Consider the following 15443-nt stretch of genomic DNA (forward strand, 5'->3'; position numbering starts at 1 on the left):
TCTCTCTATCTCGTCTCTCTCTATCTCTACTCATCTCTCTCTTCGTCGATCTCTCTCTCTGTCTTCGTCTATCTCTCTCGGTCTCTCTCATCCCACTTTGTAATATATTTTTACATTTATGATTTTTGATGAAAAAATATAAGAACTAAGGTCTGATGAAATGTGAATACCTACTCTAATACTAATTTAAAATTGAAAATAAATTTAAACAAAACTGTATCTCGGACGTTATCGGACATGGTACCATTTATTATATTTCGGGTTTTGATTACAAAACGGGTTGTTACTGTCAACCCGAAATGTAATAATGTAAGAACAAAAAAGGTCGGGGGAACCGTCAATTCCTACTCTTAAACTAATTTAAACATGAAAATAACTTCTAAAAGAGTCTGTATCTCTGATTTAATGGACATGATAAAATTAATTACATTTCGGGTTTTTATTACAAAACGGGTTGTTACTGTCGACCCGAAATGTAATAATGCATCGCAACCCACTTTGTTATAAATTATTACATTCATGATTTGTTGATGGAGTCTGTAAGAACAAAGGTCGGGGGAACAGTCAATACCTACTCTAAAACTTATATAAACATGAAAAAAACTTCTAAAAAAGTCTGTATCTCTGATTTAATGGACATGATAACATTTTTTACATTTCGTTTTTTTTTTACAAAACGGGTTGTTACTGTCGACCCGAAATGTAATAATGCATCGCAACCCACTTTGTAATAATTATTACAATTCGGGTTTTTATTACAAAACGGGCTGTAAAAAATATTAAAACACTATTACAGTCACCTATTTTATTTGTGTAACTTTACCTGAATGGCTGATTGTTTTTTCATAGCTTTATATGATAATTACTGTTAACCTCAAGAAAAAACCGTAGCATCAATCGTAACGGGTTGATAACATCCATATTCCTTTTAAAATGCACGATTAGTTGTGTGTCAGAGATTGCGTGATGAATTGAGTTAATTTATCGATTAGGTAGAAAGGGAAGTGGCGTGCAATTGAACGAACTCAGATAATAATGATATGGGATTGGTAAAATTATTTTAGTTAAATTGTATTTAAATAAGTCAATCAATATCGAGTGTTTATGCCCGGTTTCTTATCTTTTCAAGAATATTTCCTTCCACCATTAAAATAAGTCCATACAGAAAGCTAACAAAACACTCGCCATATGCCTCTTTTCAAATTTATGTTATCGTTTAAGACAAAACGTACATTCCGTTTCATCAACAAACTTGTAAAGGCACTGTGAAAAAATTGCGACTACATAAACATACGTAGTTGTTACAGAGAAAATAAGTAACGAAGTTTGAAAATGCCGTATGTTTTGCTCGATCTGTCAGCAGTCGTTAACAGAGAATAGTCTCCATAAATAATTAAAACATTGATAACATGTTTTGAGATTGTATTATTATAACCTTACTAAGTAAAATATATTATTATTGATTGAAATGTATGTGATGGTAATGAGTTCGTATCATTTTTATGATAAAAAGCTCAATATAAAACGATTACGTCAACACAGATGTCTTGTCAAATTTAGGGATTTTGACGTCATTTTTTATTGCACCTGCTGATTAAGACTAAAATCAATGTTGGGACAAGTGTCTATGCATCAGTCAAATGATTTATGTTTGCATTTTGCTGTGCGAAATATAATATTTCATAGTGTTTTGAATCTATTTTTATTTCATGAAGAGAAGACGATTATATCCAGTACTCAACACTTAATTCAACTCAATTGGTCGTTGGTCGTTGTCGGTTCAGGAACTATTTAAAAGTACACTGGGTTCTATTTAGTATACACCAAGTACCCGTGGTATGTGGTGCTAAAAGTATCCGGGAGCATCGTCGGTTGCCTTTTAGCGTATTTGCCGTACCCGGAGTACATTGAAGTATACTAAAAAATACCCGGGGTACAGTTCAGTAGTATCTGAGTCGACAACGAAAATCGAGCCTTAATAAATAAGGCCGGTGAACATTTACGCACATAATCTTTCAGTAAGGTAGATGAACATGTGGTTTAAATGTCTGTTCAGGTTAATAAATTATGAATTCTTACTGCTCGCGCTTAATAATAACGATCAATGCCATGAAAACCAAAAAAAGACATAGACAGGTTTATTTCAACCACTGTTTGTATTATTCAACCCCGTTTGGCCCCGTGACTATTTCTTCTCTGGTAAGCAGCTTAATACTTGCTAAGAAGCGAGGATGCGCAGGAAGTGATAAATAAATGATTGAGGGAGTTAGCAGGAATGATAACGAAATAATGACGAAATGGGAATGAATGAGAAGGCAGTAAGGAGGAATAAGGAGGAATTGATGAGGCATTTAATGAGAAGTAAAGAGGCAGTGAGGGTAAGTGAACAGAAAGGGGAAGAATCGAAGAGGAAGTGCAACAGAAGTGGGGAATAATTGGGTTAAAGGGAGGAGTACTATTTGAAATTTAAGAGGCAGTGAGGGTGAGCGAGCGGGTGCGGGCAGTCAAACGGCAGTGAGGATGAAGTTAGGAAGAATTTAGTAGTAATGGGGAGTAATATTTAGAATTTTAAGAGAAGACGATGAGGAGTCGATAAGGAGGCTATAAGGAATAATAAGGGGAAAGTGGCATGAAATAAGAAATTATGTATACATTAAATACATGTAAATAAAGCACACTATATACCGTATATTTCATTATTTGATTTAATGCAAATAAACCACTTACATATTGATACCTATTTACACAATCCAGTTCCAAAAATAAAGAATCATCTATGTCTGTATATGTGTATTGTTAAGATTATCTTAGTTTTACTAAGGAAAGCTTTAAAAAAAATCGGACTTGAATACAAATGACGAAAAACTGAAAAATATTACTATTGCCGTTATTGTATCGCCCAATGTTACTTAAATCCAAAATATGAAAAGTAATATCTTAAGGCGTAAATTCTGGTAATTTATACTAACTACAATTAATATCACGAACAAGCGTTAATAAAAATCAAATCACAATTTATACAAATATGAATAAGGTAAATGTATGTTCAATACAAAATAAATCATTTTTGTTATATTGTTAATAAAAAGTACATGCACAGTCAAATCCACTTATCTAGTAGGAAGTTTAAATAAAAGAGTGTTTAATAAAGAACATGTCCGCTCTTATCTTAAGTATGGGTGTTATAAAAGGCAAAATATAAACTTTAAACAAACATACACATGTCCGTATAAATAATGACACGCGTGATATTTAAAATGTTTGAATGATATGTTGAGATACGTATTGTTCTTAACAAAATCAATTTTAACGGAATAAAATGTGCTTGGCGATTTCACTTTATCAAGCATTAGACCACCAAAAATAGTGCATATTGCGTTTCGTACGGGCATCATACATACACCAAAAAGCGTTTGCATTTACTATTAGGTAAACACAAATTTGGTTGAAAAATAACAACATTTATGACTTGCTAAAACAATTCAAATATGTTTATACAAGCTGTGTTGAATATATGCATAAGACATCATCCGATGTTATTCCATAGATCAATTACTTTTCTCGTTTTTCAAATGCCACTTAACGTTTCGGTCGACTCACGTCAAACATCGATGTGTGACTGTTGTCGCCACGCTCATTATATCAACACTCACATCAGACTCGACATTCAGTATCAGCTGCCTGAGAGCATGTTAACCGTAAACGTTGTCTTATAGGTTACAATATACTAAATGATCGTTTCATGTAGGTTATACTCTCCAAAAAAATATGAAAGTTGACTCGAGGGCATGTTTTACACTTTAAACTAGTGTTCGGGTTTTATCTTTCGGAGATAATGGTAGGGCATAAATATGTGTTCACAACCGAATCCCTGAAAAATGATAAACTTGGAGACAATAGTAAAGCCTTGCACTGAAAAAGGTTACATTCCACAAAGAAACGGCCGAAAAAAAGTTGCCAAAACAGTCGATTTTGATTCGTGTCAAGATCTTTCTTGGATTGAACATGACCTATCTTTTTTATGTGCATTAATCGATTCCGCTTAGAATGGCCTTTAAGAAAAGGTATGGTTATGGGGGTCTTTATGTGCAAAATGTTGCATTTATTTTCGCTCAATGTTGTCGCTTTTACATTGAATTGTATAGGGAAACTATTTAGTATATTATGACCTAAGCGCAAACCAGGTCTAGTCACAAAGGAGCTAATTTTACAGAATATCGTCATTTGTTGGGTGGGGTATTACGCGTTTTGACAAATTTCACAGAATAAATGCGTTTGTTTCATGAATTTAAGGAGCAATATGAGTTTTTAAGAAAAAAAATGCGTTTTCAGAGGAAAATAAGAAAAACAACGTACAAAAACTCGTCTTGAGCATCTCAAATCGCAACAATTTGTGCTGAAAGAACTCATGAACACGTTTTCAACAGTCGCCGTGGTGTAATGGATATGGTGTCCGCCAAGCGACCGGGGGGTCACTGGTTCGATCCCCACCGTGGGAGCGTTCTTTAGATCTCCACCAAAGACACCAAGTACTGGTTCTAGGCACAGGAAACGGACTCGAGAGCGTTTATATAAGCCTTAGGCTTTCGATGCAATCGAGCTAAAATAAATAGGTTTAAACTAAACTAACACGTTTTTATAGTTGTTTACCTCTTCTTCTACAAAGCGTGTAAATATATTCCAGTATTTTGACCGATTGTTAATATAAAGGGTAATCGTTTTACTCCAGAACGCCCGTTATAAATCTAAATTCCGACGGCGAAAGCCAGATGGCTTATCAGGCGTTATAATAAAATGAATTTAAAAGTATTTCTACGCGACAGATCGGTCTGAAATTTGGCATGAATATAGAAAATAGGTTTTTAAGTATCGAGAAGTGATTATTTTTCGCGATGTTAACAGTAAAGGTTGTCTTTTACGAAAACCTGGTCTAGTCACAAATGAGCTGTTTTTACAGAAAAACTTCATTTATTGGGTGGGATATTACGCGTTTTGCCAAATTTCACGGAATAACTGCGTTTGCTTCACGAATTTAAAAAGCAATGTGAGTTTTTAAGAAAATATGCGTTTTCAGAGGAAAATAAGAAAAAAAAACGTACAAAAACTCGTCTTAAGCATCTCAAATCGCAACAATTTGTCCTGAAAAAACTCATGACCACTTTTAAATAGTTGTTTACTTCTTTTTCTACAAAGCTTGTAACAATATTCCAGTATTTTGACCGATTGTTATTTTAGGGTCAACGTTTTACTCCTGAACGCCCGTTAAAAATCAAAGCTCCGACGGCGAAAGCCAGATGGCTTATCAGGCGTTATAATGAAATGCACTTAAAAGCATTTCTACGGGACAGATCGGTCTGAAATTTGGCATGCACATAGAAAAATGATTTTTAAGTATCGAGAAGTGATTATTATTCGCGATGTTAACATTAAACGTTGTCTTATTGGTAACAATATACTAGATGATCGTTTCATGTAGGGCTGCACTCTCTAAAAAATATCATAGTTGACTCGAAGGCATGTTTTACACTTTAAGCTAGTGTTCGGGTTTTATCTTTCGGAGATAATGGCATGGCATAAATATGTGTTCACGACCGAATCCCTGAAATATGATAAACTTGGAGACTAAAGTAAAACCTTGCACTGAAAAAGATTACATTTCACTAAGAAACGGCCGACAAAAAAGTTGCCAAAACTGTCGATTTTGATTCGTGTCAAGTTCTTTCTTAGATTGAACATGACCTATCTTTTTGGTTGCATAAATCGATTTCGCTTAGAATGGCCTTCAAGAAAATGTATGTTCATGGGGGTTTCTATGTGCAAAATTTTGCATTTATATTCACTCAAAGTTGTCGCTTTTACATTGAATTATATAGGGAAACTATTTAGTATATTATGACCGTAATAACGACACGCCATTTTTAGTAGGTTGGTGTTATATGCAGACGTTCACAATAGTGAATTTGAAAAACAGATTTATAGTGCAGAATGTATATAACGTCATGAACAATGCAAGGTGTTTATTTTGCGGCTCGATTAGATTGGTGTAGGTCACAATATACTAAAAGATTGAACTTTTATCCATCGACTGAAGAAACAACATAAACACATTCATTTTGAAGTTGTATGATTTTATTTACTAATTAAATATGAAAATCATATTTATTTTCATCTGTACATATATATCAATGAGAAATGATATAACGAACGAATGTGAATAAATACGGCTCATTATACATGTACAAGCCATGTGACATCGTTCAGCATGCGATTTTTCAAATAGAAACCACGTGACAGATCATTTAACAAATGCCACACGTGACTGATTGAGTAAACATGCATCGTGCATCTCATGTTTATTTATATCCAATCAGACAGAAGACTTATGTGAACACATGTACAGCAGCAATCATGTACTGACAAGTAATACCTTCAATAATGCTTACTGAATTACATGGACGATTTGTGAAAATGTATGAGATAAGCTGTAGTGAAGCCATGAAGGAAAACCATCATTATTTCGTATATGTCTCCGCCTATCACCGATACTCCTTGTGCATTTTATATTTAGATACTGCATCAAACATCACATTTCGCGATTTCTTTTCGTTAGAAGCGCATATGTTAAGTAATGTACATATATTATTTGTTTTATATTATTATTTGTTTAAATATCGGTACCCATTAAAACACATATTCCATGTCGATATTAATGTCAAAGATTTCAAAATGCAATTATTTTTTTATTTAAAATGTTGACCCCTTTACTGTTTTGTACCCTGTATGAATGATGCATATCCTTGTCTGAAAAAATCTTCAATCAAAGGACAGTTTAAATCTGATGAGAAATGTGCCTCTTGTAAAAATGCAATGTCCGTATTTTGGCAAAGTAGGCATTGTTTAACTCTAGTATTTTTTGAGCGGTCTCTTACGGCTATGGCATTGAGGGAAAATTGAGGATTGCAGTGTAAACGCTGGTGTAAATATCGGTAGGCTAATAAAATAATAAGCATGGTATTTCCAAAACAACAAAGTGATACATTCTAGCCGCTCTCTGGGAAAACGGGATTCACGTGCGTAAATTGTCTTTTCAAATCGGCTTGTGCAGTCCGAGCGGGCTAATCAGGAACGACACTTTTCGCTTATAGTGTACTTTTCGTTTTAAGGTTGTATGTGCTTAGCAAAAATCCAGTATAGGCGGAAAGTTTCGTCTCTTATAAGCCTGTGCATATTGCACATGCTTTATTGTGTGCTGGGACGCCAATTTACGCACATTCATTAAGCCCCATTTGCCATTTGCACATGGCCGCTCAACGATGTTTCGTGCGGAACTGTAAAGCTCTGTAAATCGCTCATGAGAACTATGAACAACTCGCAAAGTTTCGTAAAACGTGACTGGTTTCATCTGGGACTAGACTCGCGACGGACAGTCGATTTCCGGGAGTCAGAATATCATATTATACCGAAAACCCTCTAAACCTCTTTAAACCGGACAAATTGTTCGGTCCCATTTTTTCCTCTAAAAAACCATGCGTTAAAGGCTCTATAAAGGTCACAAATCCAATTTTTATGCATATCAACTGGTCTAATTTTTACCGCATTTCAGTTACTCTTGCATAAATACTGCTAATAACACAGCTTAGGTACAACGTTGTCAAGAATTATGGAAGATAAACCCGTTTCATAATTGGAAGAAATGTTTACATTTTTGCAACTAACGTGATGTGTAGCCTCAGAGCGTTGACATATGCTAAAAATAGCCGAAAGAAAATTCAATTTAAACTCTATTTTAACCATTTTTTACCAGCAGAAAGTAACTTATTAGATCACTACAAACGTTTTAACCATTTAGAAAAGACCTACTTTGTGAGTGTTACCGGAAAACGTTAAAAGGCATCGATATATTTTTGGTAACCTGAGTCACTTTCACTTTCTCTTTCGCGAGTAAACAGCGATGTAAATAAACTGATTGTTTGTAAACATAATTGACTTGGAGGACACATTATTTTGAGCTCAAACAAGTTGTATTGCTCATTTTTTTATTATTATGTCCAATAGCATATATATATTGTTTTTTGATAACCTTTATAAATAAAATATGAAAAAAATCTGTCAATAATTACGTATCTTCACCTTTATAGAGCCTTTAAATATCTTCTCAAGACCGGAATACCCTTAATTCCGAATACCGGTCTTTCTTTGGATCAAAATTGGGTCATTATATACGTTAATGTACCTCTCTAAGCCAGTCAGAACCGTTTATTACACCTGAGACCTAGAGTAAAAACTTGTGAATAGCGGATTAAAGACGCGTGAAAGGAATAAAGTTGGTCGAAAATTTTGCCAACTGTAAAAATCGCAAAACAATTTAAAGACACTTGGCCTGTGATGTACATATCGTTTAATAGAAGTCATAATACTGATTATGATTTCTGATAACTAACAACAATAGGGTCCTTTAGTTATTTTGTTTTTGATTTTGGAAGCTGAGCTATATTTTAATAAGCTTAATGCGAGTTAATTTTGAATTGTTTATTACAATTGCTAATGTAATGTTATATAAAATGGTGATTTCCTGAGTTCTTGAAGTAGTTGAATTTTGATATTTTTTTTTTTATATTGGCCATTAACATAACTAAGACTAAAACGTCCGAAACTCATTCTAAGTGAAGGCGTGTGGAATCGTCTCTAGGAAAATCAAACTGATAAAAGAATATGAGATATTGCCTAAACCCACACTCAAGATGCTGTCAGAATATGAGATAGGAAAGTCGACGATCGGGAATATCATGCGAAAGAAGTCTGTTTACATGTCTCGTTGGTTGTTCTAATATAATACAATATGAATGAATGTTTTTATATAAATTAGCTATTAATATTTGCTGAAAGTGTGTGTTTTTTCCACATTATGCTATATAATTGACCTTCTAAAAGTAAAGTAGTCGATTTTCCCTCTAAACCGGAATCCTCTCTAAACCGTAATTTCTGCTCGGTCCCGGAGGTGTCCGGTTTAGAGGGGCTCCACTGTTTTCTGCGTTTCAAATCACTGGAATCGTGATCACGTGATAAGAAATGTGCGTGTGAGTAGACGCACGTGCGTTAGTTGCGACAAGTTGACGAATCCGTTTTGTTCATTTAAAACGTCTATCTAATTGCTGTTAAATCGACATATTATGTACCAACAATATCATGTTTGTAGCCTCTAATGAAACGTCATGTTTTGCTCAGTGCTCGTGGTGCGGTGCCGATGTATACAAAATTCAAATCACTCAATTGTGTAAGTACCACTAGTATTAACAATACGATATGATGCATAACGGATAGATTTCATTGATCGATACCAAGCGATATTAACACGTGTGCGCTCGTACACTCATTAATTATGGATGATTTAATGAGCCTCGTTATTGGGAAAATGGGGCTTAATGCATGTGCGTAAAGTGTCCGCAGACGTTAATCTGGAACGACACTTTTCACTTAAACTACATTTTCTCCAATAAGATACTTCATATAAGCGAAGCTAACATGCGTTAAGACTGGTTTTTGCCAAACGCGGCTCTTATGTTTCTTGTTATCGCAAAATATTCATGTTTGCGTATTTGCCTTTGCTTTTGGGGATTGGTCATTATGTAAATATTGGAATATGTACTTCATAGATGGCATGTCTGAATATGTGTATATGTTTTACATATAAATATATAAATGTACATATAAATATGCTTGAATATATCATATATAATACATATATTTGTGCGATGGATTCATATTGTATTTACGTTGAAAATAAAACGAACGTGAAATAGATTTATTTAAAATAAGCAGAAATGATCGATGAAAAACCTTGTAATTGTTTTATTCTAAATATCATCTGTAAGGATTCAATATTCATATAGATATTTTCAAGTACAACCGTGTCGCGTGCAGTCCATATATATTTACGAAAGGGAGACAAACGCGTTTTAAGATAACTACAAGCATACAGCAAGTAGTCTCCATTCTTTAAGCAGACCAGTGAATATCTAATGAACAAAAATGTTTTTCTAACCGCATGCACACATACGATTTCAAAATTAAAGTCACAGCAAGTTCCCTAGAGAGAATTTAGTCTTTAAATGAATGTTTTTTATTGTAGAGAGTGTAGAATTGAACATCAAAAATATTTAAAACACCATTACTTGAACTAGACAGTAGCTGGAAAAAAAACATTCTTGCTGTCTTAATATTATTTTGAATGTAAACAGTATTATTGTATCAGATACATCAAAAACTATTTTGTATAAAGTATTTGCACTTTGCTCAAATATATTGTTCTTGACTGTGATTAAAATTATAATGAAATAACATATGTTTGTAATTATATATTGAAATAAATCATTTATTCATGCGCAGCTGTACAAATAAATGTCTAACAGCTAAAGGAAATTTCACAATAAGCATTTCACATCAAACTCTACAAAATTAACATTTTCAATTAAACATTTCACATTCCACCGTTCACATTCAACTATTGTTTCGTTTACAATAACAAGTTAACATTAAACATTTCACACAAAATATTTACCATTCAATATTTCACATTTAACTTTCCATATATACCTTTTCAAAGTCAACTGTTCATTTTAAACTCTCGTCTCATTCACAAGACCCGTTTTTAAGTTAAAGGTTAACGTCGCCCCCAATTTTGGGACAAGATAGCAGCTCTGCTTTTTCGCCAGATCGTCAAGGGAAACACCGGAAGGGATTCCTCGTCAATGACGATAATCTGGTGAGAATTATCGTATTCAAGTAGCGGTTCTTTGGGGGCCGACCGGTATAAACGTTGTAGTTGCAGGATGGGAGGGAGCTTTTCAGAATGCTAAACATTACCAAATGGTGAAAATTTGGCCTTTTAGAATTCAACATTGTAAGAAATGTCTTCAAATTAACTTGATTCAATAGGGGACTACAAATACATCAAAATGCTGTTTAGACGGAACCTGTACTATACGCAGGTTTATAGGTATATATCAAAATAAAAATATATATAATTCACAAATAAAATACAAAATCAACTTTTTGATACATCAACTGCAAAATTAAGCTTCAACAACAAAATGGATGAAAAGGAAATCTATACTGACTGTATTATTAAATTCTTAACAAATTTGCGTAAATGGTTTTCAAGCGCACGCAATAACAACATATACAATTCATCACTTAGATTCATGAAATCGTATTTCGACAATAGCATGTCACTTGACATGTGAAGCAACCTCTTAACTAAATAAATGTGCGGACGTTTGATCATATAACACAAGCCGGCTTAACATATTTTCAACACTTATATCTTGAAATGAACATCTTCATGACGTACAAGCTAATGTAGAGCATAGTTCAAGGGTGCATCGTTTCGTAGTATCGATGAAACGTTCCCAAAAATACTTTTAATTAGAAAGTACAAAAAACACATCTTTATACTTAATGGATAAGGTTCGGCATGTTGTTCTCTTATATTGACAGACATATTAAACCTGCTTTCACTTTAACTTTTTGTTGATTGCGGTTACAATTCTTACATAAGGCATTTCCAACAAAACACATATGGACATAGTTTAAGACCCTAGATAGCATTCAACATGGGGATACGATTTTACGAGAGCCAACTTGTTTGAAAAAGTATTTTATCGTGAAATGTGATCAATGTTTTAAATCAGCACTTTATCATCGTTTCGTCGTTTTAAATACATTATAGGAACAATACAACATTTTTCACAATTTTATATGAACTGTTTTGTTAACGAAGTTTACATTTCCATTGTATTCTGCCAAACAATAAATCTCAATTACCAACAGACGATTACTCCTTACATCTATATTTGTGAGTTTCAAGTGCAAGTCAAATGGCGTTTGATATATGTACTCGTTTTACATCAGCATACTATTCCGTATACTCTGTAGATCATTTACTCGACCCCCTTCCATAATCATCCTCATCCAAACCTCCCTCACAATCTCAAGCTGACGTTCAAGTACTGCCTGCATAATAACATCCGTCTCTCTATCCATGCCGAGGGTGACTCTGTTCGTGTGTATCAGCGTCAGCATCTCCATCTCTATTTTCCTCCCGCTGTACCATCGTAGTGGCTCAGGGTGAGCTATGATGGCTTGTCGTATCTTCGGTAGTCTGAGTATGAGCCTCGGACCTTCGGTCATCATTTCATCAATAGTAGCTATCCAAGAAAGCTTCTGCTCATGCTCCAGAGCACAGGCTGCCATCAGATTTCGCTCCGGAATCATGTAATAGGGCAGCTCCTTCGTATCTATAGCAACTCTCAGTGCATATAATCCTTCATGCAGCCAGTGAAACATACTTCTTTCATTAAACAATGATTGTGGGTTATTTTCTGCTATCCATAATACAATATTTTTCACTGTAAACGATGTAACCTCTTTCTTACAAGGTTTTAGTACATCATTCTTCACCATTTTTAATAAAACATACAGTTTCACTTGAGTGTCATGGAGATTGTTTACCAGTACGTTTTCTCCGGTGTTGAAACATATTCTCCATTCAACAGGTTCATAATCGCTGCCTTTGACCCCAACAGGAGAAACAAATGCTCCGAGTGATACAACCTCCTGAACAACGTCAGGCGTTGGCCAGTTGCGAGGTCTTGCCGCCCATCTTGATAGGATGCTGGGGCAGTAAAAGTGTAGTGCACCCACTATATCTCTATGATCAATACCATTAATTGTTAATGGCGCAGACGGTCCCGCACGCTCATGTTCCACACTTGATTCTTGATGTTGACGACCGTTCAACACCTGATTAACATATAAATCACTGCTTAATAGTCCACTACCATATCCATCATCACACAAGGCATTGTACACCGCTGTAGGAATATATGTACCGTATCTCTCTAGTAGCAATCTACAGTGTCCATGGTAACTAATACGACTGCAGGATCTAAATATGCTTTTCTCGCCAGGAAAAATACTTGAATCAACACCTTCTTCTAAACACGTTGCATGATTTGTAACCCACATTAAGTCTGTATCACTCTCCCTATAGTTGGTAAGACCCTCAGCCTTGCTACCCGTAGTGACCCACGTTACACTACCACCCGTCCGTGCAGTCCTATGCCTGTCATAAGCCTTGTATGCGTCTATCCGAGCCTGTCGGATGTGAGGCCCATAGCCCAGAACATTCATCAGAATACATGTTTCTGCAGACAGTTGTTCAAATTGAAACTGAAATGTGTTTTAATAAATGATATACAAAGTGATATGCATGTATAGAGATTAACAGGCTACTGTCACATTTTGTAATACAGTAAGACGAGCCTTGCAAATTAGATTTTTCGTTTGTGCCGAGCCTGATATATTGCAGAACGATAGGAGAGTAACCTGTTTTTCTCTTTGCCAGACAGATATGTCCGCATAATACAATAAATAATAACATATACAAGCTTACGACGGTTCATTTTCTTAGCGGAAATGAACTTGCAGTATAACGTTCGACGTGTTAATTAAGACGTCATTAGAAATCCGGCATATCATTTGTAAAATACGATTTTGCTGTTCGAGTTGCTTTTTTCCTAAAATATAATACATCTTGGAATCGAAGTGTTTGTTTTGTTGCATGTGAGTCAATATAACGGAAAATGACGTATGTCAAAAACACTAACTGATATAAACGCCTATTGATACTATCAGCGTTAGGGTATGTTAAAACAAGAAATGAAATCATAAGTATGCGTCTTTGTAATTCTAAAATGTCCAACAGAAGGATTTGAATATTTCAGGGACCTGTCCACCCTTAAGGTAAACCGACAAAATTGAAAAAAAGGTTCAGATTTGCAATTATTTGCTGTAGTTATGTAATTTTCGAAGAAGCAATAATACTGAACATTTACCATACTCTAAAATATCCATTACATGCATCTTTTGACGATTTAAACACCTGAAAATTATAAATCGTTGCTAACGGGAAACGATTGAATAATTTGGAGTGTTTTGTTGTCATTATCGTTATTTTGTGACAAGACAAGACAAGTTTAAAATACATAATCCTCTATATACGCATGGATGGTAGATTGGTATATGCACTACGCTTTTATCCAATTGTCGGTGTTTCGCGCTAAGGTAAGTTTAGTTTTTTTTTTATGTGATTATTGTTTTATACTTGAACTATTTATTTCGATATTTACATTTATCAATTAGAAGCATGTAATAACAAATGTCAAAACATGACAAAATCTGTGAACAAATCCCATTTCAATATTATGTGATGAAATAACAGAAATATACTCATATGTACAATATATAAAACCGAAGCCTGTGTTTACATATCAATACAATTAATTCCGGTTTTAATATAAAGAATACTAACTCGAGGGACCATCTTACCACAGTGGGACTGCAGGACACATTGACTTGTCTAGGGATCCCTCCTGGTACATCACGTATTATGCCTCCATCAGCCATTTATACGGTGCTGTAGCTAGATTCGAGACACCAAATAGTAAATTAGTTAACATCATAATCATTGGCGTCGCACTGAGGCAACTAGTATGTAATACGTTTTTTTTCGCTTATGGGAGGAGAAGTTATTTTATGGATCAATGTATATATTTTTGTTGTCAGAATATAATGGTGATTTTTTGTGTAAATTAGTGTAAATAAGTACTGCATTTGTGCCGATTACATTTACTACAACATTTATTGCCAATAATGCAAAGCCAATTCTTTTAATTAATAACTGATAACAGGGACTGGGCAATAACAAAAGTCACAGGGACTGGGCAAATATGCGAACCGGTGAAAATTTCAGGTTTTGTACAATAACAAACATTGTCAAAATATATTATATTTTGTGGTTTTTCTAACAATAGCGCCGACTTTTGCTGTTCGAGTTTTCGTTAACGCGTATTTTCTTCAATTTTACAAGACGACAGGGATTACACGGTTTATTGCTTTATCGTTATGTACACACCGGTCTTACTGACAATAACGTAGTGACGTCACCATCTATGTATAGAATGATTGCTTTATTGATAACCGTTACACTTCAGTCACTTATTAATATCTTAGTTAGAAGGCGATTTTTCAAGCGATTCCGTAGTGAAGTGGTTGCACGCTCGCTTCACACACGGATGCCAGTAAAAAAGGAAACCAATGCAAATAAAATGAACAATGAAATATTTGGGGGTTACAACACAAAATCATAGATAATGGTTATTTGGGGGTTATAACACAACATCATAGATACTGGTTATTTGGGAGTTATAACACAAAATCATAGATAATGGTTATACCATTATCTTTTTCTGTTTTGTTGAAAATAATCGGCCAATATATTAATATTTACAGTAGAAAAAAAATCGTTCCATCTAACTTCATTGAGTGCCTTTTACACTGAAATTCCCGACGTCCTTTGATACTTTGCATCAATACTTATCTTG

General features: G+C 34.5%; 1 protein-coding gene across 22 annotated transcripts in view; it reads right to left on the reverse strand.

The window, feature by feature from the left end:
• LOC127840107 (uncharacterized) overlaps positions 1 to 15443 on the reverse strand; it is a 273000-nt gene that overhangs the window by 232451 nt on the left and 25106 nt on the right. For 4 of the 22 annotated variants that reach the window (XM_052368567.1, XM_052368568.1, XM_052368562.1 and 1 more), the window contains exons 1-2: positions 14389 to 14604; positions 12424 to 13230 (exon numbers count right to left, since the gene is read on the reverse strand). The exons of 4 other annotated variants lie outside the window; for them this stretch is intronic. In XM_052368567.1, the coding sequence (XP_052224527.1) occupies positions 12424 to 13230; positions 14389 to 14466 (885 nt within the window). In that variant the 5' untranslated portion in view covers positions 14467 to 14604. Of the gene's footprint in view, positions 1 to 800; positions 1132 to 11249; positions 13231 to 14388; positions 14605 to 15443 lie in introns of those variants that run through there. 14 more of the 22 variants (XM_052368566.1, XM_052368565.1, XM_052368564.1 and 11 more) reach the window with 10 other exon arrangements.

The sequence above is a fragment of the Dreissena polymorpha genome, chromosome 7 (genome assembly GCF_020536995.1).
Source record: "Dreissena polymorpha isolate Duluth1 chromosome 7, UMN_Dpol_1.0, whole genome shotgun sequence".
Classification (NCBI taxonomy): Eukaryota; Metazoa; Mollusca; class Bivalvia; order Myida; family Dreissenidae; genus Dreissena; species Dreissena polymorpha.